The 27,244-nt window shown below is 31.0% G+C and overlaps 1 protein-coding gene across 4 annotated transcripts; it reads right to left on the bottom strand.

Moving 5' to 3' along the window:
- Positions 1-448: 448 nt before the first annotated feature.
- rin (ras GTPase-activating protein-binding protein 2) lies at positions 449-25,621 on the bottom strand. 4 transcript variants are annotated; one of them, XM_074133384.1, is made up of 12 exons: positions 25,385-25,621; positions 24,477-24,638; positions 19,195-19,378; positions 17,466-17,582; positions 17,264-17,365; positions 15,475-15,774; positions 9,536-9,695; positions 9,286-9,413; positions 6,199-6,328; positions 4,732-4,844; positions 4,498-4,644; positions 449-2,782 (listed from the first exon to the last, which is right to left on the bottom strand). In XM_074133384.1, the coding sequence occupies exons 2-12, from the start codon at positions 24,572-24,574 to the stop codon at positions 2,546-2,548; spliced, it is 1,716 nt and encodes a 571-aa protein (XP_073989485.1). In that variant the 5' UTR covers positions 24,575-24,638; positions 25,385-25,621; the 3' UTR covers positions 449-2,545. The 4 variants fall into 4 exon arrangements, with proteins under 4 accessions (XP_073989485.1, XP_073989486.1, XP_073989487.1 ...); XM_074133385.1 differs by lacking the exon at positions 25,385-25,621 and adding an exon at positions 25,043-25,184; XM_074133386.1 differs by lacking the exon at positions 25,385-25,621 and adding an exon at positions 25,068-25,145.
- Positions 25,622-27,244: the final 1,623 nt, after the last annotated feature.

The following is a 27,244-nucleotide window of genomic DNA, read 5'->3' as shown; positions in this document are numbered from 1 at the left end:
GGAGAAACTTATTTTTTTTGGCAATTTTAAATAAATTTTGAATATATTATTTTGCTCCAAAATAATTTCAGGTTTGAAGAAAATCGCTTGAACAGAATAGTATATTTATTTAACTTAATTCACTTTTGTCTTTTCTTACTTTTTCTAAATACTCTTTCTTCTAAACACTTAGAAGATTCAAGAAAATCTTGAGCAAAGGTCGTGCAATCCAGAATAATCATCTTACTAATAAAACCTAAAAGTAATAAATAGCCTAACTAAATTATTTGTATCAAACAGTCTTTGTTTAATACAATTTTAAATTATTTGAGAATAAAATTAAACAAAAAATAAGTTTAAACAAGCAATTAAAAATAATGAAATTTTTATTTTAAATACGGAAGATATTATTTAGGCCAAGAAGGGTGGTGGTTGTTTTAATGCATACTTATTTATATACAAAAAAATATGTATTTAAATACGCTCTATCAAGAGATCAGATTTATTTATTTCCATTTAATGTGAGCAAGGTTCATATTCTGCACAATTTGTATACAAAGTTTTTTTTCTAATCAGAAACAAAGAGAAAAACAAAATCATAAAAAATAAGATAAACAAAAAACTATTTACCTATAGCATTTTTTTTTTTTAATATCCTCTTGACAAATTTTTTTGTTAAATAAAAAATAAGAAGTTACAAAAGAATAAAATTATGAACTTAAAAGTTATTCAATTAATTCACTTTAATGTACAATGAAATTTCTTTAATATAAAATGTCCTTTATATAAGAAATCCAATCAGACAAAAATTATGACAATGAAAAAGTTATTTATTGATTTTTAAACTTGTCTACCTCATTAGAATAAAAAAAAAAAGACTGCCTTGGAAAGAGGCTTGGGAAGATAAAGATTTATTTAAATAACTATCTCTAAATAATAAGAAAAGATGGAGGGGAAAAAGGAATAAACAAAACAATTTAAAAAGAAGAATTAGAAGAAAATGGCACAATGTATCCACGCAGTCTACTTACATTGATAAAAGATAACAGTTAACATTAAGCTTTTTTCTTAATATTTTAATAAGTTACGCTATTTCTTGTTTTTAATCGAATGTGAGCGAGTACAAACTTTTTAAATTTTTTAACAAGCTTCGCAAATTTCTGAACAAAATTCCAAACATTTTTTTGAAAAAAGTACAAACGCGCAAAAGAAAACACACAAAAGAAAAAAAAATTATTTAAATAATATACATCACAGCCGAACTCATTCCTTACATCCATTCTAAATATTTTTATTTTTTAGTGTTTCTACATTTATATTCTTATTGCCGAAGCTTGTTAAACAATTTGCTCAATACGTATGAGTTCAATATATATATATTTATTTTCTTCAATTTAATCGTTTATTAATTAAAGGAAAATATTATTTGCATTGATAAAGAATAAAAATAACAACTGCCTTATTGTTTTAACAGAAACAAGAACAGCTATTACTTAAAAAAAAAATAATAATAATAACGCATTGTGACATTTCTTGAGAAATACTTAACTTTTACGATTAAAAATAAAAAAATGTCTGACAATAATCTTACAAAATATAAGAAGAGATTGTACATACGCGAATATAATTAAACACAAAAAAAAAAATTGTTATAAACCCTACAATCTAAAGAGAAGCAATAGAAGAGACAGGAAAAAACAATGTTACCCTGGTAACTAAAATTTGACACCTTTAAGAGAATTAAAACTCTGTTATTCGTATTTAAAATAAAAGAAAGCGAAATATTTTGTATGTTATATAAATAAGTTCATAACACAAGGAAGGTTACACTTGCTCTCATATGAAGAGAGAGAAATATGAGTACTTGATTTGAATTTGTTCTAAAAAGAATTCTAGTTAATAGAAAATAGAAAAATTACGGGGAAAAAAAATAAATTATAACAACAAAAGTATTTATAAAAAATCAAAATAACAGGAGTAGGAAGGAGGTAGATATTTTTGTTTTGCTTGTAGAATTCCATATAGAACAGTTAATATGAACCTGCTGTTTGACAATTCGTTTTTCGTTATTACTTTATTTCTTTTTTTTTTTTTTGACTTAGTTTCGATTTTGTTGACGTGACGTGTTTCTGTCACTGAAGAAGGTCAACGATATATTCAAACTAATAATCTTCTAAAAATGCCTTCTCTCAATGCATTTTTTTCTTTTATTTACTTCTTAATAATCTGTACAAAACAAGGCTGCTTTATTTTATTTTTTATCTTTATATTCTACATAACAAATCACTGTCTAATTTTTTAACAATATACAATGGAAAAATTCAGTTCGGATTCACCTTTATATTATAAATCACCGGGTTTTTGTTAATTGGTGAGTGATAGACATGACAATTTAGTCAATTTTTATCTTTTCATTTTTAACTGGAACAATTTTTAGTTTTCATTTTTTTTTTAAGTATAAGTGATTGGTGAGGTCACTCTACTTTGTGTATTTATTATTAATTATTATTTTCTTCTTTTTGTTTGTTTTTTTAAAAAATATAATAAGTGAATACGTTAATAGAGTTTAACGCCCTCTGTTGTTAGGATTGAAGCGAATACCTCCGCGTGTACCAGATCCAGTTCCTCGTGGCGGGCCTCCTCCCATGCCTCCTGGACCGCCTCTCATCATACCCCCGGGCCCACCGCCTCTGGAGCCGCCGCCTCCTCTTGGCCCTCCACCACCTCCACCTTCACCGCCTCTTCGTGCTTTCTTCTCTTCAACATTTAACTTGACACCGTATTCATCCGGGAAATGTATAGGCTGAAAACACCCATCACCTTATTTAGTCTCCTTTAATAGTTTTAATGCAAAAATTATTTGATAAATTGAAATCTTATTTTGCAATAGTACTAAAAATAAAAAATGAATAGAAGAAAAAACTGGCATTTTATTAAGAAAAGTGCATAAATATGCTATCTAGCGGGGATTCGTCAAAACTATTACAGAAATTTAGTTCAATCTTTCTAGAGCATGAAAATACACTTTGATTTTTTTTTTTTTTTTTTTTTTGAAGGATCCATCTGGTGTCCTGGCTATATTTATAGAATAACATTCAACCTAATATAATCTAATGTATTTTTCTCATCCATTTGAAAAATCAGAATATTATGTACTATAAATTAAGTTTTACTATTTCATTTAAATCATCCAAATATCTAAGGGGCCTGATTAGATCTTGATTTTTTATCAAGGCATTTTTAAATGATTATGTACCCTAAGATCTTTAGTTTTAAAACTAACAAGTAAAATGTTTGAAACAAGATGACTTTTAACACTAAGTCATTTAAGACTTTACTCTATGTAAAAAAACAGCATTCGGTACAAAACGCACACTTTAAAAACTTTAGTTATTTAGATAGATGGCGTCCCAGCAAGCCTCCTCGATATGAACCAACTAACTGTTTAATAATAAGATCTCCTTAACAAAAACTTACAGTTTAGAAATTAAAACTGACCGGTAGGTTCTCTTTTTCTACTTTAACATAGCATGTATACGCGACTACCCAGAATAAAGGGCATATCAGAAGAATAATTTGGAATAGAGTTAAAATAAAGTACCTATTTAATAACGAAGATATAATATTTTATCATAATTATAAGAAATAAAATATTATGAATGAACTGGCCAGCATAAGGGTCTGTGACATCTAATAAATTCTTTAAAAATAGTAATGAAAATTAATGCGGTAAATTTACTTAAATAATATCAATGAAGTATTACTGAAATGTTGGGTACTTGCTGATTTGTGTACCTTTTGGCGTTTAATCAACCCTTATACTTAACTTTTTAAACTGTAAGTTTTTGTTAAGGAGATTTTTGTACCTTTTGGATAGATTTTTCTTTTTGTCTATTTTGCAAAGTTACGTATCTGCTTTATAATTTTTTTTAAAATTTGGAATAAGCAATTCCTCATCATTATAACCTGTTAAGGTGTTAAGTCGGAACCCTAACTACCACTGGAGAGATCTTTTTAAAGAATGATTACACCATAGTTGCGGTCCCCAAACCATCCTCAATAACAATTTTTTTGAGAAAGCGTTTTGAATAAAATAGGAAGGTATTTGTACTTAGATAGCAAAATTAAACTCCGATTTCAGTACTTCCTTTTAAGAGGTGTTAAAATTACAGTTATAAAGGAGGGTTTGCCCTATATTTTAAAGAAAATTTGGGAATTTTATCTTTTATACAAAAAGAGAAAAAAAATTGTCAAAGTTGGGTGTTTTTCAACGTTACGCTTTTTTTTTGCAGTTTTTAACGATCAACCCTTTACAACTGCCCTACTGGACAGTTTTAATTAATATTTAGATACATGAATACGCTGATCTATAAAATCATTAATGTATTATTTAAAAATCTTAACGACACAGAGATTAAAAACCAGTTCGATTTCAATTTAGCCATTGGAACTCAACGGCGTGATACCAACACAAGAATATTTCATATTCTCAGATTTCAAAAAAATATTAGTACTTACTTTTGCATTAAGAGTTGATTGCACAGAACTGACATCTTCAAAAATAATAAATCCATAATTCGGTACTCGTAAGCCACCAGGACCTTTGCTTCCAGGTTTGCTCAATATTCTCAAATCAACTATTGTGCCAAACTTTCCAAACAAATCCTTAAGGGAAACGAAATTTATATTATATAGTTACCAAATTCAATTAGAATTCAACTGAAACTTTCATTACACTTGTATACTACTCACTCTCAGATCCATTTCTGTAGCATTATGTGGAAGATTTCCTATGAATAGTTGATGGCTGTCCGAGTATTGTGTGTTTCTCCTTCTGTCACCGTCATTTCCACTTCCATAATTACCTAAACATTAATGTACAAGTGATTAGATTAGAACAATGTTGAACTAAGATTTTATTTCATCACTGGACGCTTATTTTTGTTCATTCTAACCGGTTTCAGATTTTCATATGGTTTCTCAGTTTAATGAGAGTATCATATAAATCAGTTTAATCTAGAGTAGAACTTTCCTCTGCTGGATATTCGTGAGGATAAATTATCCACTCTACTGTTGGCAGACCGACAGAAGTCCATTGTCTGTAGTTCATATGATTTTTTAATTTGTATTTTGTAACTTTGTAAATAAAACATCGTATCTATACACTCTACTGTACAAGGAGGACTTGGGTCTCCCTGATAATTCCTCTCCAAGTAATATCTCTTGAACCTTTAGACTCTCAACACTCAGATTTTAGAAAAATATCTTCTTTCTCTAAGTCTATAGCGTCCTCTTTTTCTATTTCGGGAAAATATCTCTCTTGACCATCCTCTCAGCAGGTAGCTTTTCTATATTCAAGCCAGCTAATTTTCTTGATTTAATGAAACTTGAATAAGTAAGATACTTTTTTTTTGCATTGGCTTTCGCCATACAGCCAGCATCGCCTAGGTGCTTATCACTAGAATATCACTCACTCTCCATTCTTACTTACAAATACATTCGCTTCACTCATATAAAACTATTTACATACAAACTTACAACTAATGGATGGATCAGTACTCTATATTCCTGCCATCCTTATAGCTAAACCGAAATTAAAATCACGTAATCCTTCTCTAATCACTTCCTCGCATTCATTCTATAACTTTTAAATACACTCATATTTCTTTGCTAGCTCTGCTACAGATTTAAGCACATAGATGTTGGTGGAGAATATTATGTCTTCATAGCGAAATGGTGCATCTAAATACCTGTATAAGTCGTCAAACATTCGTTTCCTTTTTACTACTTTTTACTAGATGTTTAAAATCCTCCTCCTCATTGCAATCGACGCAAAGAGGAAAGAGGACCTTTTGTTGATCCTGTGTAGATACGATCTGCACACCGCGTGGTTCGCTCTCAACCTGCTTAATGTCGTAACAGCCCATTTATTAGTGACAGTTCCCTTAAACCATGGTTGTCTAGGTAAAAGATAATTTTTCTTTCCTTTACTAGCCATTAGACATTAAATGTGCCTAGATCGCTTAAATTTCATGGGTTACCAAAAAAAAAGTCGTCGAGTGTTCCAAGAATACTTTTTTAAGGACAAATTTGATTGTTTAAAAGAAGTGTTTGATTTAACCTTAATAAAAAGGTCTTAAAACGCAGTGTATGCCAGTAAATCAATTACTTACAATTATTATTATTTTTTTTTTAAATAATTAAATAGGCAAGTCGTACCATTATCATCACTGTTCTGTGGTCGATTTATTGGAGCAAAATTGTTACGTTGTTGATCTGATCTCTGCGGTTTTGGAGCTTGACTGTTCGTCTTAATCACGCCAGTAAGTTTTTCAGTTTTAACCGGTGGCTAAAAAAAAAATGAAGTTGTTATTAAATTTTATTGCATTAATCAAAATTATTATTGCAAATAAATGTAATAATATTGGGTATTAAAAAATTATTAAATATTTAATATTTGTTTTCAGAAGTAAATTAGTATTAATAACAATAATAACAATGAAAAAACCTTCTCCCAAGCTTTAGTTGAGCGTAATAGATGCATAAGAGAAAACCAAAATTATTTTTGATTATAACTTGAAAAAAAAAAATTGTAAGGTTCAAATAATTACAACTTGAACTAATATAACTACTGGTGTTAATTTTAAAACGAGAATAAATAAAGGTAAGCAGTGTTCACAGGTGTTTTAAATGCCTTAAAAGTGTTTTCAAAGCAAAATGTTATTCAAATAATATAATCTAAAGAAGGAAAAATATGTATTTTTTTTTTAATACTCTTCGTCGCTCTTCGTGAAAATAAACATAAAAGTTTTAAATAAAGTTAAATCACATTTAGAGCTTTTCTCCTTTAACTATCTTTTTTGTTAAGTTGGCAGATATTTGGGGGGAAAAAAAACCAGAGATTACAGTTATTTTAAATACGTAAAATTGTTCAATTAAAAATTTGTAAAATTAATCACCAAAAAAAAAAATGAAAAATATGAAAACTAGAATCACAATTTTTAAACATTCGATGAAATTCAGAGATTAGAAACTTATTGAAATCTAACTAACTTCTTTTTATATTATGTTGTTCATATTTTTGTAATATTTATGTTTCAATAGAAGAGAAAAATATTTGACAAATTAAAAAAAAAGTTTTCATTTTTGTTTACCAAACGTAATCTTTCTCTCTCTATTATCCAGAAATATTCACTAAATAACTTGGTAGATGGCACTTACTGGAATACACTTTCAAACAACAAAATTGTTGTTCGGATTATCACAAGGAATTTAATGATGAAATTTATAACATTTAAGACGATAATGAAAACAAATTTATTAGTGTATTGCTCAAATGCATTCACAAAGGTTAGACTCATATTTTTTAATTCCCCCCTCTTAAAAATGATAATCACTCTGCAAAGCAGTTTTAGTACATCAAAAAAAAAAAAAAAAACCTCTATATGATTTAAATGTGTTTAATTCAGCAAGACACAAACAAAATCTTATTTTTGTTTTTCTTTGCTTCACTTTTTATTTAGGTTAAGAGTACAAATAAATCTATTTTCATTCAATGTGTGTTATTTGTGTTAAATCTGTCATTTTCAGGGACCCTTATCTTTAACCAATAATTAGTTTGAAAGAAGTTAGTATTTTTGTTCCTAATGGCAGTTCCATCTTTTATATTCTTTTGAAAAGAAGTTTAAATTGCAATATTAACTACACTTAACCAAAAAATGTCATGAGGAGTACATCACTTCTCCACGACTCCATTGCACTGGTTGGATGGAGTAACCTAGTGAATTGTGTCTATTCTAAAAACCTCCTAACTTCCCAAATAAAGTTATCAGAGAAAATTTAAGAATGAAAGATGTTCTTATCTGTTGAGTTAACGGTGTTAACATCATTTTTTCAGAAGTCCTATATAATTTAGAGAGCTAACATTGGAACAATAGTCTCTAAGCTGAATGAGGCCTACTGAGTGAATCTTAGTTCTTTTACTACGTAGCTAAGTAGAAAACCGACATTCAATTATATTATATAAGAGCTGACCAAAAATACATGAAAGCACCTGATTCTGAAGTTATTAACAGAGAAGATGCAAAGAAAAACAAAATTTTTAGACCTATTTCTATAGGGATGAACTTATAAATACATAAATACATTTTCAGTCCCTTATATAAGAGGCATGTCCAGAAAGTAAGTGTACTGAGGCTCTCACGGCCGGAGGGATTTTTTTTACATGTTGGCTACACTGCCGTGTAGCCTGATTCCTCCCCTTCGCAACGAGACCGGTTCGAGGTCAATACGTTGAGAACTGTCGACGCCGACAATAGGTTTCTTTAAAAATGTTAATCCAATCTCCCGCCAAGTGCGAAATACGCGGCGTCATCCGTTATCTCGTTTGGAAGGGAAAAACTCCTGTTGAGGTTTATAATGAGGTAAAAACTGCATAATGGTAATAAAGCTATGAATCGTACGTGTGTTCAAATGGTGTCGCCTCCATTTCCGATATCCGAGAGTTTCTGTGATGGTTTCGTGTAGCAGAGATCTGGAGATTTGCGGAAACATCGCAGAAAGTTCATCCACAGTCAATCTGCGATTATCACAGAGCGCATTTTCGATTTTTTTCCACAATTTCGTCAGTCACAATTGAAGGTCTTCCGCTCCTCTGATCATCATGCACAGACCGTTTTTAAACTCGCTTGACACCACTTGAACACACTCGTACGATTTATAGCTCTATCACCATATGCAGTTTTTACCTCATTATAAACCTCAACCGGAGTTTTTCCCTTCCAAACAAGATAACAGATGACACCGCGTATTTCGCACTTGGCGGGAGATTGGATTGACATTTTTAAAGAAACCTATTGTCGCGTCCACAGTTCTCAACGTACTGATCTCGAACCGGTCTCGTTGCGGTGGGGAGGAATCAAGCTACACGACAGTGTAGCCAACATGTCGAAAAAAAAAATCCCTCCGGCCATGAGAGCTTCAGTACACTTACTTTCTGGACATGCCTCGCATTTTCTGTTATGTAACTGCAATATATGGAAATGAAGTTTTTTTTTCACGTCATAATAAAAAATATTTAATAAGTGAACTAAAAGGCTACCTGAGACAAATCACTCAAGCATAAGGCAAACATTTTTTGTTTCATTGCTTTAAACCATGTATGACATCAGTATTTCTTTCATTAAAATTAATTTGAAAATAATGTTTGATTAGTGTAGGAATTATTCTCTTTATCATGGAAGTTATTAAAAACCAAACCAAAAGACTAAATTTAAAAAGCTCAGCACACTAAGGTAAAATACTCACTGGCGACATAGGGGGTTGTGGAGGCTGAACTTGTTGAGTAGCTGGCGAACTATTATAATACACTGTTCCACCCACTTGCGTTCCTGACTTTACAAGAGTAGCATAAGTCTTCGGCTCATTCACGGATTCTAAAATTTAACCGTGAAGGATGATTTTTAGTTGGAAATTTAATATTGTTTTTTTTTTTTTGTTTCTGTTTGCAAAAAACAGGAGAATTATCTAAAAATGCTGTGGCGTCGAACGGACATACCAATATGTGTTGGTTGTGGTGTCTGCGGTTGCGTTGATTGCTGCGGTGGTACTTGATTATGATACGGTTGGGCTGGCTCTTGATCCAATGGATTTGGTTTCATTTCAACAACAACGTAAGATGCATTTTGGGTGACAGGTTGCGCAGCTTCCTGGGGTGGCTATGAATAAGAGACATCTCAAATCAAGGGAAGGCAGATTACAAGAATATACAGAGTTATTACTGTTTTAAAGCGCTATATAACATGGTTTTATTGAGCTGATTGATATATTCAGGATGAGCCGCTGTACATTCTTATCTTTTTTTTCTTAACTTCCAACTAGATCACTATGAAAGTACAACTATCGAGTAAAGCAAAAGCAGATACAAAAATTCAATGTGCTTAAGTAACATTTTTTGTTTGTTTCGTTTTGTAACCAAAAATCTGGGTGATTTTTTGAAAACAAAGTAAATAAACCACACCTTTTCCTTTAAAAAAAATTATTGCTTTCACGAGCAAATAAGGTACACGTTTTCACAAATCCGTACGTTTTGAAACTAGATTATTTGTATCATAATTAAATTAATAAAATAATGTTGCATACTCGGTTATCATTTTCATTATTTTGAAGCCAACTTAAGAAAAGGTTTTCCAATTTTTCTACAAGTCTAGAAAATGATGCAAAAAAATTTATTCTATATTCTATAAGTTATCAAATTTTTTGACTGACATCTTTACCAGTAAAAATTAAAAAGATCCGATCACACACAACTGAATGAAGACAAAGTTAATTGACATGATTACAGATTATTGAAATTTAACTGAATGCGCGATCTCTTTGTCACATACGAACATTATCGTATATGCTGTAAAAGCGGTAAGTCAAAACTCATGCAATTATTTGCGTTTGAGTAGTACTGAATAAATCCGTAAGTCCACCTTCAGAAGAAAATTCAAAATTTATTAACTCTAGTAGTCCTACCAAAAAGCATAGTATAATGCCTTCTACGATTCTATTCAGGGCATCGGTAATAGCAGTTTCCCCTATTTAAACAAAATAACATAAATCAATAAAGGCGATAAAAGTAATCATTGTAAGTGACAACTGATGGGTGGACTTAAATTTGAAGAAAATACCAGACCTAAACTCATGCAAACATATATACAGGGTGATCCATTTAAACCGCACCAATCGCCAATAACTTTTTAGGAAAGCGGAATTCCGAAAAAAACCCACGATGTAAACTATATGTTTTTTTTTTTTATCTAGTTTTCAAATTTTCCACCTCTGATGTTGTATCTTCATTTTTGCGGAGTTACTGGCATAAACCTGATCGGGGTTACATAAGGACCACAGATTTTGACAATGATTATGAAAACTACATAAAAAACCCGTGAAAAAAACCTAATAAATCCCTAATTTTAGTCGAGATATTTAAGATCAAAGTTACAATTTTATCTATTCGTGAACGGTTTTCAATATTAATTTTCCACCAGAAACATACGTTTTGGGAGGTTCTCTTACTGGAAAAAAAATGTTATTTTTGACGCAAAAAACAAAAATAGTAATAGAAGATTTTAAAGAATGTAGTGTAATCTTTTGGTTGTGGATGAATCAGGATAAATTTCTTTTATCATCAAATAAAAGCAACCATCACATCATTTTAACGTACCCCATATGTAAAATTTCTTGACCTAACATTACGGTGCCAGGGTGTTGGTTTTAGTGGTCAAGAGCGTGGCTTTGTAAATGGGAGATCCTCAGTTCGAATCCTGCCTATGACTACATTTTATTTAAAAAAGAATTATGATGTATAAAGTATTATGAATGACAGCACCCGCTCTTGACCACTAAACCAACACCCGCCCATCCGTGGCAAGTTATTCTTACCCAAATCATAGCTCAAGAAGTCTGGTGTACGGGGGAGTACATTAAACTGATGAGATGGTTGCTTTTATTTGATGTTAAAACAAATTTATCCTGATTCACCCACAACCAAAACGTTCTTACTACATTCTTTACAATCTTCAATTATTATTATTTTTGTTTTTTGCGTCACGAATAACATTTTTTGCAGTCAGAGGACTACCCAAAACGTGTATTTGTGATGGAAAATTAATACTGAAAACCGATCATGAGCAGTGTTCCCTCTAAGCTGTGCGCTTGTGCGCGCGCACATAAATTTTAAACAGAGCGCACATGAAAAATATTTGCGCGCACAAAAATTTTTTGTGATTAAAACGAAACAAAGAAATCGATTGCAGGATCAGGATATGCTGATGAGAGTAAAATCATATATGAATGACGGAAACAATGTAAATTTAAGTTAAGTTTATGCAGAACGGTTAAAACCAAAAGGCTGGGGAGAGAAGTTATAAAATAAATGCCATTCATAAAAAATGTAATCCTTAATTCTTAAATTGTTCAATAATAAGTAATTGTGAATTGCCGTTCTTGTCTGTTTGTTTTGACGAATGTGTTACATTTAAAAAATTAGAAGCAGACAACGTTATTACATTGTATTTAAATTTTCTTATTTTCCATTTGAATGGAAAAGGGAAACCACAGTAATCAGCTAAATTCTGTCTTCACGATCTAATGATTTGACTTGATTTTATATGGTAGCTTTTTCATTGTGTTCCGTTGTATTGTTTGTAGTACAAGTGGTATGCTGTAAGATCGAGTCAATGCGTTTAAGTAGGAACATTTGACTGAATATTCATATTCACACTATTATTGCATTGTCTTTTTTTTTTTATTATTATTATTATATGCACTTTTTTAAATTGCCGCACAAAATTTGTTTATTTTGGAAAAAAAACTGCACTTAGAAAAAGTGCTTAAACTTAAAAAAAAGTGTGCACACAGGTTACAAAAAATTAGAGGGAACACTGATAAAATTGTAACTTTGATCTTAAATATATCGACTAATATTAGGGATATCGAAACGTTTTTTTTGGGGGGGGGGGAGGAATTTTCTAAAATTTCCTTTCACTTTCCTGGTGCGTTTCAAATGGATCACCCTGTATATATGCGCAATTATAGGCTGGTAGAAATATTATAAGCGCGATTATAGTTTAATAAAAAAAATTCTCTTACAGAAACAGTGAAAAAGTGCTTGGGACGATTTTGAGTTTATCTCCAAATTTCAAAGATCATAAGAAAATAAACAGCATGGTTTCTAGATTTTGAACAGCTAATTAAGTAAGCTAAACGATATTTAACGGAAACCGTACTAACCAAAGAATTAAACACTAATTTAGTTGGCATCATTTCTCATTTGTCTTTCCTCCAAATTTTACTTAATTTCGAAACAATTATAATTAAAAAAAAAATAAAACTAAAATATATTTTACATTAAAATTAATTCTATGATTACAAATAAAAATAAGTTATATTAAATTATAAGGAGACTAATAGCTCTGCAGCTTACTTCCTGGGAAAAATGTGTAATACGTCATAAATGGACCAAGAAATGCATTTCTTTTTTTTACACTCAGAACTCTGGCTTATTATTAACATTTCATATCATTAAATTCTCTATTTAACACTTTAATTGTATTACTCATTAAATAAGAAAGAAGAGTGGAAATGGAGATCACGTTGATATACTAGTGCTTTTCTTATTTTAAGAAAACCCAACACAACGAGTGAGGATTAATGTTTAAAATAAAATAAATAAATAACTTTCAGCGGCCATCCAGATTAGAATTATTATCAAAAATATAAAATAGATCAAATCAATGCCCATGTTATATTGGGCTTTCTCAAAGAAAACAAAAATTGCATTCTTTTAAATTGCTAAAACGTAGAAGAAGCAATCATACTTGACACAAAATAAAAGTAAAGCGACATTAAGTGCCAATTTACTAACTTTCACATGCCTTACCTAAGCTTTTAGAGATTTATAAAAAAAAAAAAATGGTCGATCATAATATATTATGCTTAAAATAAATTCTGCAAAAACTGCAAATTATCTCAATGACAAAAACAAAACCAAAAAAATACCAGCAAGATTAATTTTACTCATATTTAATTTTTATAATTCCCAGGATTTACAGAAAAATCGTTATTTTATATTTATACTAACTCTGAATTACATCTTTAATTACAAAATTGGTAACTAACCAAAAAATTCTGTCTGAACTTTTTAGTTATAGTTAATAATAACTCCATTTTCTTACAACAGACAGCTTTAATTTCAAAGCATAAAGTAAATTAAAGCATGTTTTTTATTTTAAAGCGTGCATTTCTTTAAAATACTTCTCTTATTCAAACTTCGAAGACCCAATTCGTCAGGACTGATTTATGAGAGAGGAATAACTTAAATTAAAAGAATAAAATTACATCTTAAAATAAAAATAGGAAAATACCAGTTGAAAATTAAGATATACATCAATATTTAGTATTCACTTAAGAATGGGCTTTGTAAACTGATTCCCAAAAGAGGCGGAAGGTTCTCCAAACAGATATGAAAGCACAAGGAATAAATATGGATCAACAGTATTGGATCACATATGCAAAATATGTCCATTATATTACGTAAAATAATACCAAAACTTGTCTGCAGTGTCCACTCTTGATAAAACCAGTTAAATTAAATTAATCCGCCGCAATTTGATGAAGTTCTAATTTTTTTTACTGGCACAATTATTACGATTCAGCGGAAATTAATGTCTATTAAGTGTTTGTAGGTTTACAACGATGGTACGACTTCGGTTGTAGAAGTTTTTCAGAATACTGAGAAATATGTCAACAGCGTTTAGTTTATTTTTTGAAAGTTTATTACTAAAAATGAATTACTGAAGAGTTTACTATTTTTAAAAAACCTACCAAAAATCATTTCAATAGCAACAGGCTCTTTCCTGAATAAACAAAAAAAAATTCAGTCACAGTCGATCTGAGATTTCTCCTTTATATTAATTTCAAATGTTGTTTACTTGTGCATAGTTCATAAAGTAATTCAGTTAATTATTTTTAAAAAGGCAGAAAATAATGCATCAATGTGCGTAGTTCCAACTCTTCTGTAGCAAGAGATTTCCATGAGGAGCCTAAGAATCCAGATTTTTGTTTTCTTGCGAACTCGTAGTTGTCAAATGTCTTGGTTCTGACAATCTACGAATGTCAACTATGATCTACGAATAACAGTGACAAACTATTTCCCTCACAACACACAGAAAAAAAAGTTTTTTCATTAAAACTAATCGATAATCTCAATAACTTGTTTTCAATAACGTACTAATTAGGGAATGGATTAGCTATGAGGTTAGCATACTGGACTCCCATGCGGAGGTCCCGGGTTCGAATCCAGCTGCTGACCCTTAGATTTTTCTCTTCCTAGGAGCTTCTTACAGCCCACTGTCCGGTGATGGACAGTGTTGTCTGTAACGAGAGAACACTGTCCGGAGGCCGGCAGTGCACTGAAAAAAGCTCCGGGCGCCAATAACCTTAGATGTTGACGCGCCTTAAATCATTAAAAAAAAAAAAAAAAAAAAAAAAAAAAATAGCGTACTAATTATTGTACTCATTTCTGAAAAATAATTTACACAGCCCGAAGATGACTTAGTATCTAGATCGAAAGCTTAGCACTAAAACAAAAAAAAAAAGATTAGGATTTAAATTGCCAATAATCTTTCTTCCCCTTGAATCAGTCAGCAAAAACGATGAACAGTAACTAATTAATAATAAGAATAATTCTATACTTTGTGCCGATATTTCAAAAACATTTTGAAGAACTTTAATGGCTTTATGGCAATCATTGTTTTTGTTCGTTTGTTGTTTTTGTTTTTTTTTAAGCGTGTCTAAACAACATGCACCAATCATAAAATAATTCATGCAAATATTAAGTAGTGTGCACGAGTGTGGTTTATAGAAAAGAAATAAAACGAAATTAAAAAAAAAAAAAAAAATAGAGGAGTACCATCCCAAAAAAATAATAATAAAAAAAGGGTAACTAACAACTTGAGGCTGAGGAACCACATCGATATTGTTTGGAGTAGTGTACTGTTGAGCATGTATGGGCTCAGCTGGTACTTGAGGTACCGGTTGAGGTGCTGGCTGTGGTGGTTGTTGAGGTGGCTGCTGTTGCTGTTGTGGAGGCGGTTGTTGTGGCGGTTGTTGTTGTTGTTGCTGCTGCTGCTGCGGCTGCACAATAGGTATTGTCGATGTTACTACAGCTTCTTCAGCTACTACCTTCGGTTCTCCTGTGCCATTTACTACTTGAGTAACTCCAGTGTAATATCCAACATTTGTTTGCCCCTAGAATATGTTTAATAATTATATTAAAAGATAGTTATATACATACAGCAATTCTAAATAGCTAGAGACTTTGTAACTACTTTCCCTTAGGGTATATTCTGGGCAGCATTTTCTTAACATACGGACAGTGACCGACAGCTAGATTTTACTATGCGGGGTGTTCATTTTAAGACGGCTCAAATGCATTTCATGCTTAAACGGTTGATCTGAGCAAAAAAAAGTAGAGGAAAAATTTGTTGCCGGTCATCTCTAGTTTCAGAATATGTCACTTGTTTTTAGATTCCTGATCGCGTACGAGGCAGACGCGCGTCCAAAAGTAAGGGTTCGCAGTTCACCCCCATTTTCATATACACATTTTTAAAGAGTATAAGAAGTAATGAAAGAAACCGGAAACCGCAATTCAATATCTTTAAAATTAAAGGAGATAGGCCATTTCAAAATCTGGTATTTATTAATCATATTTTAATTTTTTAATTGTTATCAAAGAGAAAGAAGAGCACGTAATAGATCATTTTTATGTATTTTTTTCATCCCCTTTCTTCTGAAAATATTGCCAAGGCAGTAAAGCTAGTATTTTTCTTAATAACGGGAAATAAGTCGTTTTCCGGGTGATTTTTCTAGGAAAAATCAAATGTTAAGAGCTTTAGATGTTCTCAAGCATACACAAAATGGCTAAAAAATTATTTTACATCTGTTACAAACAAGAAGGTTTAATAATTATTTGGTAATTTTAGGAGAGTTGCGTTTAATTACCCCAAAAAATTGGAAACCTCCTGTCACATATTTAAATGTTCAATTTCTTTCATTTAAAGGATCAATTATTCCTTAATTTATCAAATAATGCACTTCACGCAGCTTATGCAGCATTTCTAGTACATCCCCATTATAATAACTCATATTCTAGCAACATATCTCAATATACTTAAACTATGGTTATAAACTTTGTAGGGGTTGCTTGCGATATTGTTTTTTTTTATTATTCTATTTAGGTTTATGGTCTATTTGAATAGAATCTAGATGTAAGATAAGTTAATGGTTAAAGAACGGTCTACATCAAACCCTTATATTGTTTGGTTCAGGTGGCTGCTGATGTCTTTCGATTTCATAATACGAAGGTTTACTTTTCTACTACTTAATGCTTTGTTTAAAAAAGAAGCTGTTCTACTTTCGTATCCATATACCGATCCAACCTTTCAAAATTTTCCCAAAATTAAAATGTCGCAGAAAAAAATAAATAAATAATGCCGTATTATCACTACTCAGTCAGGATTCTTCCATAAATTGTATATGATGATAAGTTACCATCGCTCCAAAATGACTACAATGGTTTAAATCATTACAGATTAAAAAGTAACAATCGCTTTAGGAGGGGTCCATATTGAGAACAACAGGAATTTAATATGGATAATTATTTCTTTAGTCCATTTACATCAGAAGGCACAATTATTATGTCAAAATATGAACCACCAATCATTTATTAGAACAATACCTCAGCTTGATGTATTTCATTTTCCGGGCCATCAGGTTCTTGATCTTCCTCAGCTTCTGACCTCGCTAGTTCACTTTCAACATCTTCATCAGTCAACATATCCTAGAATGTTCAATAAAATAGTAATCATTTTTAAAAAATTTCAACTTTTTAGTAAAAATTGAAAAAAAAAAAAATGACTAGCTTAGTAATACTTATTTACCTGGTACCTGAAGATATCATTATGTACATAGTATTTTTTAGGATTTTGTGGTGCCAAAACAAAAGTCTGAGAAAATCTCCTCATTGGTTGTCCAGCATTTGATAGTTCACCTGATACCTAAATTTAGAAAACTTAATTAGGAGCTGTTTGATTGATTGTTTGGGTAGACAGATATTACAACTTTTTCTATCAGTTTTAACTGTAAATGTTAAAAAAACAAACTGCATGCCTGCCCAAATAATAAATTGATCATTTGAGGATCAAGAGTTAAATTTTTACTGATTTAGCAAATTAATAATAATAATAGGGAAGGGATTAGCATACTGGACTCCCACGCGGAGGTCCCGGGTTCGAATCCAGCAGCTGACCCTTAGATTTTCTCTTTCTAGGAGCTTCTTACAGCTCACTGTCCGGTGTTGGACAGTGTTGTCTGTAACGAGAGAAACACTGTCCGGAGGCCGGCAGTGCACTGAAAAAAGCTCCGGGCGCTAATAATCTCAGCTGTTGATGCGCCAAAAAATAAAAATAAATAAATAATAATAATAATAATAAAATACCGATTATCCTGAGCGGATTAGGCTCGTTAGGAAGTTTGCTTTTGATTCACCACCTTTTCATTAATTTCCAACATTTATATTACCGTGAAAATAAATAAAGTCATCTTAGAAACAACCATCATCAAAAGTAGAAAGAGCAAATATGCTCTTACAATAGTAAGGATGACATGGACAATAAACAGCTTCTTATCCGGATAAAAACAGATATTTGGATGATAACTTGTGTTTAACTTAAAGCTGGAGAAGTTAACAATGGACTCAAGAAATGGCAAGCTTTAATTTTAGTTCTTCATAGGGTGCGTTCCACTAAGCGTTCACAACGATCACGCTCACGACCACGGTTTTGCCCGTTCCACTTGCTAGCGAACGTTACAATCGAAAATTTAAGTGGAATGGACTACGGAGCGTTTCAACCGTTCATTACATTACAAATGGCGACCTCGAAAATAAGTTAGAAGCTTGAAGAGGTTATTTTTTAATTTTAACCCCGTTTTTATGCAGTTATAATAAACTTTATAATTATTGGTAAAGTTGACTTATATTAAAAAAATAAATATAATTAAATTTTTTATATTACATTTTAAAAGAGGATTTATAAAATTTACGTTTAAATAAAATTAAAATGTCTTTTGTGGCAACAATTGGATATTTATTAACGCAACGTAATAATGCTTTAGAAAATTCTTCATCTAGTTCCGATGAAGAGTGGAATGCAATTTTACAAAATCGCAAAGGTGAAAAGCGAAAACTTAGGCCACGTATTATTAGCTATCAAAGAGTAATTGATCGTTATTCAGTGATTTAGTATTTAAAGGGATAAGTAATTTTTCATTTTATTATTTTTTTAAACTTTCGGGAAACACATTCAATTATTTACATGAGATAATTTTTCTTTCCTTTACATGGTATAATTTTTTTGGTCGCCATATTTTCTTTTAAAAATTGCGCCAAATTTCTGAACGCCAACTTCGACCCAGCTCTTAAGGTGGAGCGTTGTGAGCTACGCGTGAGCGAAATAATGACGTCATTATTTCACTGCGACCGCGGTCGTCATGTGGAACGGCTGAAGGTATATTTTGATCGTTGAGAGCGCTTAGTGGAACGCACCCATAGTGAAACAATTTTTATTTATTGATTCACAGCAGTTGTAGTAATAATAATGTTCATCCCACCTGCACCACAACTCCATTTCCCAAAGTAGCCTGAGAATCAACTTGAGTGATTTTTGCATGACAATCGCGAAAGTTAAGTTGTTGAATGCGTTGATGAATCTGTCTCTGCCCTACAACTGCCACAATGTCACGATTGTTAGAATCTACACCTCCATGTATGAATGATGAATTGTTGTTATAAAACCTACAACAAATGGAAAATAAATATGAGTAAACAACTTAAATCAGAAAAACATTTAAGTATACAATAAAAAAGACAGTAATTATCTGATTCCAACTTTGTGGGCATGTTTTCCTTAAATTAATCAATTTCTTAAGTATTTCTTTCTGCATTTTATTGATTGTAACATTTTTTTTTTTAGAATAAATACTAGTTTTAACAAATCTTGAACCACTTTTGTGAAAATATGAGAAATTTTGGAATAATTTCTAAGTCAAAGGTTACTTTTATCCAAATCACTGGTTTTTAATGATTTCTCAAATAGAGGAAAGAGAATTATTTAATATAATATAATATAAAAGGGACTTATAATAGCTGAATTACTTATCAAATTATCTAGTTCAAAGAAACTCAATTTAGAAAATGAAAACAAATAAATAATGTGCTCTCTAAAACGCAGTTTACATGACTTCAAAATTGGACAAATCCCTACATCAAGTCTAATATCTTGTATGTAACCGAAGGGACATCATAATTAATTTTTCTGTATTTACTGTCAGCTGTTGCCAAATAGAAAAGTACGAAATGTCTAAAATATTTTTCTAGACCAAAGTATAGCATACGAGCGTACAATGGTAGCGTCAAGTATTACCTGAAAAAGTAAACCCCAATTTTCAGCACTCATTTTACAACAAGAATGGTTAGGTTCAGTTTGCCATAAAATTCTTGGACGTATAGGCAGTTTTTTACTTTTGGGATTTTTCTCTGCCCAAAAAAAGTCCTTAAGCTTGATTCTCACTGTCTGGATAAGGTCAGTGACTGATATAATGACGAAAGAATATCCGAGATGTAAACTGAGAAACTTCTGTCTTTGCCCATAAACGTTGAAGCACCATATTTAGGAAGAAATAATGCAAAACTGAGCCAGAAATTTTTTGGCAGGGCTAAGATTTCAACTAAGTTACCAGATCATCCTCCTGGTTTATTTATAATAAGTATCCAATCCTGGATCAGTTCATTCAGAATTTAAATTGGCGCATTAAAAAAATAATTGTTCGAAAGTAAGGCACCTTAGGTTTTATGCATTGTTATTCTTTTGTTATATTTCTTATGTGATTGGAGTGGATACTGCAGTCTAATAATTTAAATTGATTTCTTTGGATAAATGTTTCCATGCTAATATAAAGAATAATCTTCCCTGATAGGCAAAAATATAAGTGAGGGCCACAGAAAGATCTAAAATTTAGGAAAAAATCAACAGTTGGACATAAACCATTACTGCCTACACCCACATACATACACACTAAGTATTGTAAAAAAAAGTAAAGTAATCGCCTATTTTTTCAGGCGGGGCTTAACGTCCAACTACCAATTAGGTATCGTGGACGGAGGCGACTAGCAAACATACTTTAATGTAAATTTCTCTTATTAACCATTAAATAAAATCCAAGGCATAAGACCGGGAATCGAACCCAGTACCACAATACATATTAGCTTCGCAGGTCACGCCTCTAACCGCTCGGCTACCGTGGATAATAACCTCGGAATCGTATTATATACATACACACTATGTGTGTATGTGTTTAATATATGAGAGTACGAAAGAAGTTGCCGCTAACTAAATACACTGAAGAGAGGAAAGGGATTAACTCAGGTTTAGCGTACTGGATTCCCATGCGGCGATTCTGGGTTCGAATCCGGATGCTAGCCTTAAGATATTCTCTTCCTACTGCGTCTTGCAGTTCACAGTTCGATGGTGAACAGTGTTATTTGTAATAAAAGAACGCTGTCTGAAATTCCCGCAATGCACTGAAAAAAGTGACCTCAGATTTTGTCGCGCCAAAAAAAATAAAAAAAAAATGAAGAGGTACTTCAGTGTGAACCCCTTTTTTTTGTTCAATTGATATTCACTTATTTTTTTTAAGTTGACAAAAGTAACTTCAGTTAAAATGGGAGAAATAAGACTGTCTGGTAATATTAAAGAGATGATTTAATCATACTGGCAGACTCAAAAACACTTAATGAAATTATCAATCAGTAATTAACATCTGATATGTTATTAATCTATAAGTATCAATGAAAGAAATACTGTTCACTTCGCTGTAAGCTGTTTCAAAAGAAAACACATTTATTTAACTATTGATCATGAATGGTCGAAGGAGAGTAGCAAAAATAATTTACAATAAATTTCTTTGGGTACATTAAATAAAATCCAAAGCCAGTCCCGAGCATCAAACGCAGTACCACAATATATCTTAGCTTTGCGGGACGTAATTTTACCAACTGTAGGCTACCCGTGGCGTCTAGTTTCAAACAAATGGTTTCATAATTCAAAAACATTTTAAAATATAATTCAATTGGATACAAAGCCAATAGAATGATCCAATTTAAAATGTTTATTGCTATAAGCTACGAAAATGTGTTAAGGCTGTTAGTCATGGAATATTTTATAAATAACGAAAAATTTATTTTTGATGGTAGAGAGAAAAGTGAAGTTTTTACTTGATCTCTCACTAATACAGTGTTTAGTGAAATGTCGTCCCGCATTCAATGGTGTCAGAAAAGAATTATTCAAAACATGTATACATTCAGGACTAGATGCTAAAATATTTTGCAATATGTTGAAGTTTAAAAAGATTTTGCAAACAGAAAATGTAATTGAGTTTGCAGCAGAAATCCTTAAGCATAGGAAGCTGTCCTTGTTATTAGTAAAACGTTTATTGCAACGGATAATTCCTTCGATTCACTTTTATTTATACCAACTTACTATTTTGATAGGATGAAAAAATAATTGCCATTTCAGTCGAGTAAAATTTATTTTTCCGAGCTTTCGACCTAGGGACTAAAAATAAATTTTACTCGACTGAAATGGTCATTATTTTTTTTTATCTTATTGAAACTATGAATCAGTCTCCAAAAAGAATGAACAACAATTACTATTTTGAATTATTCTATTTTTTCTTTCCGATTAGTTCAAATTATTTTAATTTTTAAAGTTTTGATTGAGAAGTAAGCGTTTACTATGTACCTAAACGATTTTCAATGTTGGTGTAAACTTTATATAATTACTTGCAGGAGCATTTTGATCTAATATTAATTTTGTTATTGCCATTTTTTCCTTTATATTGTAATAATATCCTAACTTCTACTAAAGAATCTTTAGTTCTTGAAAGCAATAAACAAATAAAATAATGAAGTAGAATCTTCTCAAAAACTAACATAGAATTTATAAAATACAAATTGATTAGTTTACAGTTGTATGGTTGCTTTAAATGTATTTGAGTTCAGGTATTACAAAATTGTAAATCTAAATATCGTCGCTCTACTCAGAAAATGTATATTCATGAACCATTTGTCAGCAAAGAAGTGAACTGACACAGTTGAGAAAAGTATTTTTTGTAAAGAAAAAAAAAAAGTTTTTGGAAAGTGGCTGGTTGATAAACTAGACTAAAATCTAACAAGATCAAACGTTTCAAGAAAGAGAAGTTCAGAATACGACAGACAATCAAAAGATGGCTGTTACAATATAAAAAAATACGGGTATCAGTATGTGGGATAATTTTCAGCTTTTGGTGTAGAGTATAGAAGGGAAAATGGATCTTCAAGGGTATGGGGATACTTTGGACAAATTAATACAAAATACGGAAAAATTTTGAACTCCAACAATTCTAAATTTTACTAGGACAACTAGTAGAACGTTTAAATAATAGAATACTGCTCTATAATATTGTCAAAAAGTTATTCAAGCACCAGATCACTCATGATTTGAATACAATTGAACACATATAGTTACATTTAAATTTCATTAGCGAGAAAAGATAATTTAAAAAAGGTACTTTAAAATTAAAGAATGGAATAAAATTTGTACTGCTATTTCCAATCTGTTCATTCAGTTCATTCAATGCCTAGACAGTATGGCTTAAAAATTCTCTAACTGCGCAATTCGGATGATTAGTAAGACCAAATATTATAGTTTTTTGGTAATTGTGAAACTGGACAATGTTTGAAAGTTATATAAGTTGTTTTGCCCAATTTGAAAATAAATTTATTAATCAAAAGTTTATAATTTTTCACACATAAACATTAAAATTGTAAAAACTCTTAGTTTGTGAATTTCAACATAGGGCAATTGATTTTTTTTACACCTTTGATTTGATCCGACATTCCCTCTTCACCTTTACAGATTTCGTTTTTTAACTAACAATTACAAACACTTACAACTAACTCAAAAACTAAAACTAAACACCACTATTTATGCTCAGGGAAACCTTTGCGTGTTTCCAGTCTAAACTATTTGTTTTGTTTTTTTTTTTTTTGAAAATTGGATGAGATCGTTACTTTTCCTCATACTAAAAATAAAATCAAACGGGATTTAAATTTATATTAAAATATTTTTATTTTCATAATGTTACATTAAACCAAAATTGAAAAACTACGCTTTCATTCATAAGTTGCTTTGAAAGAGCTCTGAATGTAACACGAATGTGATCATTCTAACTAAGAAATAATGGTAATTCTACCTGAATGCAACGAGATTTATTTTGGAAATGCCAAACTATTCAGAATGAGAAAACCATTAGAAGGTTTTAAGCTAATCTCTTCATTTTTACTGTTAAAATTATACATATTTTTAGTCATTTTATTCTAACATGTTGATTTCAGTGCACATGAATAATTTTGTTTTAAAAAAAATATAGCTCTCAACGCTAAAAATACAATATAAAGCGTAGCCTATAACCAACAAGATGCACGCAAGGGGTCTGATTATCCTTTTATGTATGTAATTCGTTGTGATCTAATGCAACAATTTTACTCCAATTTCGACATATTTAAGGAACATCTAAAGCCAAAACAATAACAACCATCAGTCGTTCTCTTTACTTTATGCATTTAGAGAATATACAAGTCCTTTTCCAAAAGTGTAGCCAAGTTTAATTATAATAAATTTGCGTTCAAGCCGTACCTGAATATTCATAATAGATTTATGCCCAAAATAGAAATTACTTCTACATATATATATATATATATTATTAAAGCCATGATTATATTTCCAAAACATAATCTCTAAAATTAGCCCTAACGTCTAAAAACCGTAGACAAAAACTAAAAGATTTCTAAATACCTGTGAAGGTGTTCTGGAGCTTCATTTAGGAGGGTGTAATATTGTCGGACGAACTCCCTTCCTACACACTGCGGGCTTAGTGGTCTATCCATTACCATTGCTCTCACTTTACTGATCTCAGTGTGGCTAGGGATTTAATTTTGTTATTACTCCTGCATTGACCTGCAATAAATATTTACATTAAAACTGAAAATTCATGTTACAAACAACGTGAGGAAGTCTAAGAGGTTAGAAACGGTGTAATAAATGGATAAAAAAATATTACTTCATTAACCCAGAAATCAGAATAGAATAATGCAAATAAAAGATTCGAACAAAGTCAAAGGATTACTGAATTTGTGATGTACAACTAAACATAAAACGTAAAAGAAAAAATATATATATATCAATTTTATAAATACGTTTGATGCAATAAATCTCACTTGTATAAATATTATGTTAATAAAACTAATGATACGTCAATAATTCCTAATTCCAAAATTTTATATTTATTTAAATGCATAAATAATACGGAAATAATTCATACTAAGTCAACTTATCATTTAGAAAGGAAATTTTACACCTACATAAGGCACAAAAGTTATACTGAACTGAAAATGTTTACGTTGTTGGCAGAAAGAAAACTATAGCATACAAGCTAGGTTTTAAAGAAACAAATATAACACTTGCACTTTGTACACACTAAAAGTGAGAGGTTAGGAGAGCACAATGAATCATCACAAGCATGGCCGATAATGAACCGGAACGTAGAAACAATTGTCTTAACACTATATTACCCATTTAATTAAATGAATTTCTAAAACAATGGACTTTGTCAATTCAAATGTAAGTATTTCTTTAAATTTGGAAGAGGATGAGAAGGAACGACTATTAAGGAACACCTGAGCTATTAACTACATTAAACTCACCTTAAAATGTTTTGAACTGGAAAAAGCACAAGAAGTCACTTAATTACTGAGAATAGTTATTAATAATTGACCAACTATATTATGTCAACCTTCAATGTCTTGAAATTTAATAGTTACAACGTGATCCGCAACCGATGATGGTGTTAGCAGCACTTACAAAACAAGAGAAATGGACCGGCTGCGCATTGCCTTGCGCAAATGTGAAGAACCGGAAAAGAAACTTAATTGGAATAACTTGATATGCCTAAAATCAGTGTTAACAATAACTTTTTAACAATGAATTCCACTTTAAACTATAAAATACTATTTAAACGCTAGGTTTTGATTTGAATTTTCCAATGTAGTGCAATATTTATTGCACAAGGCAGATGCATATTTAACTTCACTATAAATGCTGAATAACAATAACTATTTAATTTTTACAGTTACAGAAAAGCATTTTTTGAAGCTCCCTAATTTACTTTTTTACTAACTGTAAATAGTAAAGCTAACATTCAGTAATGTTCACAGGTAATGTATTGCGTTGCTTGTACATTTTGCAACGCAGTATTCCTTTATAATTTTATTTTCGTTATTATTCTAAACGTAGGTAGATACAAAAATTATCTCTAACCAAAATTCAACAATTTCTATGAATTTCGTTAAGGGGGCCATACACATGAGAGATTTTGATCTGATAGCATTCAGAATGTAAACATTTTGAAAATTTAGAAACATTGATTAAATCATATTACGAAATTATTAGGCCTTTAAATTATTAATTATGTACCTAAATGTTTCAAAATACATTATAAATCACGGTTATTTAAAGAAGAAATTAAAGAAAAAAACCTTTATTTTCCTGCAACTTATTTCTCATTTATATAAAGAACTTGCTGATTGAACACCGTATATGTTTAAAACACTGAGTTGTGTTTGTAATGGTTTTGTTTCAATTGTCTTTGATCAGTTTCGTCCGAATTGGTCATATTGCCCAGCTTTCTTAGTACGAAGTTTTGTCTATGATTGTTTCTGCTGTCATTTTTATGAATTCTTATTTTGTGGATATAGAACAAATAAGCAGGCAAGCTTAAATACATTTCTAAATATGGAGTTACTGTGGACTACTGTCAATTTTGAATTAGAGCTAACTCAATGTGGCAGGTCTGTCTTAATTTCTCTCTAATCTGGAAACGAAAACTCCAAAGTTACATTTAAGGACGAAAGAGTAAGGACCCCTACTAACAAAGTAATTCATTATGTCTTCCTCTTTGATTCCCAGTGCAAAGTACAAGTTGCAGAAGCTTCACTTTATGAGTTGTTAGCGAATGTATTAAACTATTCATCGAGGAGTTGGAGCGAGATTCCATCATCCTAACCTCATTAATTAAAGAATGACTGCATCTCATCACTTTCATAGTGGTGTGATATAACATTAATCTTCATTTGCTAAGCTCTCGTTCTGCCTAGGAAATTAGTTATGCGAGCATATGTCAAGATCGATCAGAAAAATCTTCGAGAGCTTCATCTCAGTAGCTTCCAAACTATTTTTCAATAGCTTCACAGAAAATGTTCTAAAGGCTCGGGGAGAAAGTGTATCTTCAAACTTCACTTCTTTATCAGCCTCTATTTTTTCTTCTTTTCTACATGTTCGATCCTGTACAATAAGTTTTCTAGATACAGCACATCACTTATGGGTATTATTATTACTATTAGATATTCATTCTTGCAGATTATCGTTACTACATTAAAATATTCTAAATTGCAGTAACGCACTTATTTTCAAATTGAACCAACTGCATCAATTTACTTAGAAACACTGGTATTATGAAGAGGGAAATCGGCTTCTGATAAGATGCAGTGCGCCGTCCCTTCTTAAAC

The sequence above is a fragment of the Rhodnius prolixus genome, unplaced genomic scaffold (assembly GCF_049639745.1).
Source record: "Rhodnius prolixus isolate KJV_2025 unplaced genomic scaffold, Rpr scaffold_10, whole genome shotgun sequence".
NCBI classification, from domain to species: Eukaryota; Metazoa; Arthropoda; class Insecta; order Hemiptera; family Reduviidae; genus Rhodnius; species Rhodnius prolixus.
Note: the sequence above shows the minus strand (reverse complement) of the source record. Positions and strands in the feature narration are given on the sequence as shown.

Excerpts from the sequence above, each read along its gene's own strand:
- rin (XM_074133384.1), bottom strand. The coding sequence starts at position 24,574 with ATGGTAATGGATAGACCACTAAGCCCGCAGTGTGTAGGAAGGGAGTTC. Across the intron at positions 19,379-24,476 it reads GCTCCAGAACACCTTCACAG|GTTTTATAACAACAATTCAT; the intron begins GTATTTAGAAAT and ends CATTTGTTGTAG. Across the intron at positions 17,583-19,194 it reads GAAATGGAGTTGTGGTGCAG|GTATCAGGTGAACTATCAAA; the intron begins GTGGGATGAACA and ends TTCTAAATTTAG.